This window comes from Varanus komodoensis, unplaced genomic scaffold (assembly GCF_004798865.1).
Source record: "Varanus komodoensis strain SLA01 unplaced genomic scaffold, ASM479886v1 scaffold73, whole genome shotgun sequence".
In the NCBI taxonomy this organism is placed as follows: Eukaryota; Metazoa; Chordata; class Lepidosauria; order Squamata; family Varanidae; genus Varanus; species Varanus komodoensis.
Window position 1 is genome coordinate 1,062,392 of NW_025336386.1, and position 2,711 is coordinate 1,065,102.

General features: G+C 56.4%; 1 protein-coding gene across 1 annotated transcript in view; it reads right to left on the reverse strand.

Moving 5' to 3' along the window:
• Window positions 1–210: 210 nt before the first annotated feature.
• The window catches only part of SLC5A11 (solute carrier family 5 member 11), a 16,170-nt gene continuing 13,669 nt past the window's right edge, over window positions 211–2,711 (reverse strand). Inside the window, exons 10-14 of the mRNA XM_044452529.1 lie at window positions 2,298–2,448; window positions 1,895–2,063; window positions 1,561–1,776; window positions 707–881; window positions 211–425 (exon numbers count right to left, since the gene is read on the reverse strand). Of these exons, the coding sequence (XP_044308464.1) occupies window positions 211–425; window positions 707–881; window positions 1,561–1,776; window positions 1,895–2,063; window positions 2,298–2,448 (926 nt within the window). The remainder of the gene's footprint in view (window positions 426–706; window positions 882–1,560; window positions 1,777–1,894; window positions 2,064–2,297; window positions 2,449–2,711) is intronic.

Consider the following 2,711-nt stretch of genomic DNA (forward strand, 5'->3'; position numbering starts at 1 on the left):
CCACACGCATAACGTCGCTGGGGACCAGACCATGTCGAGAACGCTCTGCCCCGCACCGCATGTGAAGTCTGACACGCTTCAAGGTCCTTCCCTCAGGATTTGAGAAATATACACAGTGCAAACTCATTATTCAGTGTTACCATCCAACTTAGTCATTTTTAGTGTAATTCAGGGTGTGGGATGATCGGCATGCAGAGGCGCTGCTGGGCGCTAGGCAAAGTAGGCCCAAAGGAAGACGCCTGCGCTCACGCACAGGATCAGGCTGACGTTCAGGACGTGCTTCACCAGCGGGGCTTCGTCGAGAGACGCCACAGCCGCCTTGGTCTCAGCTGCCGCCTCCACGGTGCCGGCGTCTCTGCTGTCCATCCCACAGATCCACAAGAGCAACCTCGTTAGCTCCGAGGTCTTTTTGCGGGGCAAGTTACCTAAAGAAGAGACAGCCAGAGGTGAGGCAGTTATCCGGTTCCCGAGAACACTCTGCCCCGGCTGAGGAGGCCAAGCTTGTCCCCAGCCCTGCTGTCGGGCCCTGCAGCTCCTCAGTCGAATCTGGTGCCTCTCGGGAGTAACAGTTAACGAGAATGTGACCACGTGTGCCAACAAACAGCGATCACATGATGCTCTTCTCTGCCATAATTACGGGCCTCTGTTGAACGCAGAGGTGTCGTCCTGTGAGCCAACCGTGGAGAAAGCACCTCGGTTCACTTACAGGCATCGTGGTCAGGACCATTTTCAGCGCCTTCACTGACATCCATTTGCACGGAGGGAGGTTGGCCAGCCTCATGGGTCCCATTCACAGGACCGGATGGTGGACTGCTCAGCGATGCTGGAGCGCCCTTCTCTGCGGGAGCAGCCTTGCGCGTGAACCATGTGAGGTGGTGGATCTGCTGGGCAAAGGAATCGCATGAACAAAGCGGCTCTCCTGGCCGGCCGCCAAGCCGGGCCTGAAAAGACAGCTCAGCCAGTGTCAAGGATTCCATCCAGTTGTGTGCTGACCCCTGCAGGGGCAGAGCTAGAGGGGGCACCGGGGTGGGCTCCCGTTGCTGCCAGGAGGCCTATGGAAGTGCCTTCAGGGTGAAACTGGGCAGCCTTCTGATTGGGGCGGTGTTAAATCGGTGTCCTGAAACAGCAGGAGGTGGGACCCAGTGGCCTTCATGGCCCCTCCCAGCAACCATTCCACCTCCTTTTCTTTCAAGTGGAATGACTTTGATAGCTCGGTGTGCTGAATGGGCCCTCCAGTTCCGTTTGCAGGTGCATGCATAAAGCCAGGTCAGGGGACTGGTCTGGAGGTGTGCAAATGAGATCACAAATGTCATATGCTCATGTGCCCGTGCATCTGTGTGGTTGGGAGTACATATCAGGCGGGACGGCTGGGCCTGTGGAGGCACACGGGAACATGGATGCTCCTGCTAGAGGGGTCCTAATCGATAGGTGCCACCAGTGTTAACTCTGCAATTTGATGTTCTTCTTGGGCTAAAGGCCTCCTAAGCAGTTTTGCTGCAGGTTTCAGAGCAGGACACCAAGGCAAGTCGGTAGTAAGAGAAGCCATGTGAAATCCCGTACCATTTCTTCAGGTGGACGCTCTGTCCAGAGGCTGACCATCACTGTCAGGACCAGCGTGACCAGTGCCAGGATCATGGAGAAGTAGAGGTAGTGAACGTATTTCACCACGCCTGGCCGGTTGTCTGGCTCGCCACACTGTGGCTGCATGTAAACGAAGTCCAGCACCATACGGAGCAAGCCCAGGACCATCCCGACCAGGAGCCCAGAGAAGGCACCCTGCGAGAAAGGCGTAATCTCACATCACTGCCGCCCGGGGCCCTGAGGGCCACCCATCCTGCCCGCTGCCCTGAGCAGCCTCGCGGCTGCCGCCAAAGAATGTTCGGCACAGAGTTACCTTCTCGTTTGTTCGCCTCCAGAAGCAGCCCAGGATGAAGACGACTGCCACGGGGGGCTGCAGGTAGGAGCTGATGGTCTGGATGTAGATGAAGAGTTGGCCACCCTGGCTTGCTTGTACCAGGGGAATCCATAAAATGGAAACGATGACTAGCAGTAGCACGAACACCCTGTTCCAAGAAGAAAGGCCTGGTTACTCCTGTTGCCTTTTCCACTGATTGATTTTTATGGGCAAGTCAATCCATGTAACATCCAGTCTCGGTAACACAGATCAGTTCTCACGCAGAACTCCCTCAGCAGCCGCTTGCCGCACTCTGGCTGCTGCTGCTGGGTTTGCTTGCCTACCTCCTGCCTGCATTTTCTGAGACTCGCCAGGGACGCACCGTGTGCTGGACGAGACGCACCTGCCCACAATCATGAGCTCCCACTCCGAAGACAGAGGCCGGAAATGGCGCCAGAGGTCCATGGTGAAGATGGTGCTTGCACTGTTGAAGATGGAGGTCAGAGAGGACATCAGGGCGGCGATCATCACGGACATCATGAGCCCTCTCAGGCCTGAGAACCAAAGTGGGGGGGCGAAACGAGCACGCCGTGAGCCCCGGCGTGCCCCAAGCCGGCACCTCCCTCCCTCCTACCACGGGCAGCGCCTGGGACACCGGCACACGGCCAGTGCCAAAATCAGATAGCTCCCAAATTGGTCATAAGCCGTCAGATTCCCCCATAAGGTTCAATGTAAATAAGGTTCATTCGTTCTGTAAATATTGTTTTAATCACAAAAATTTGAGACAACGTGACAAAGAACAGTGCAGGGGAGAACA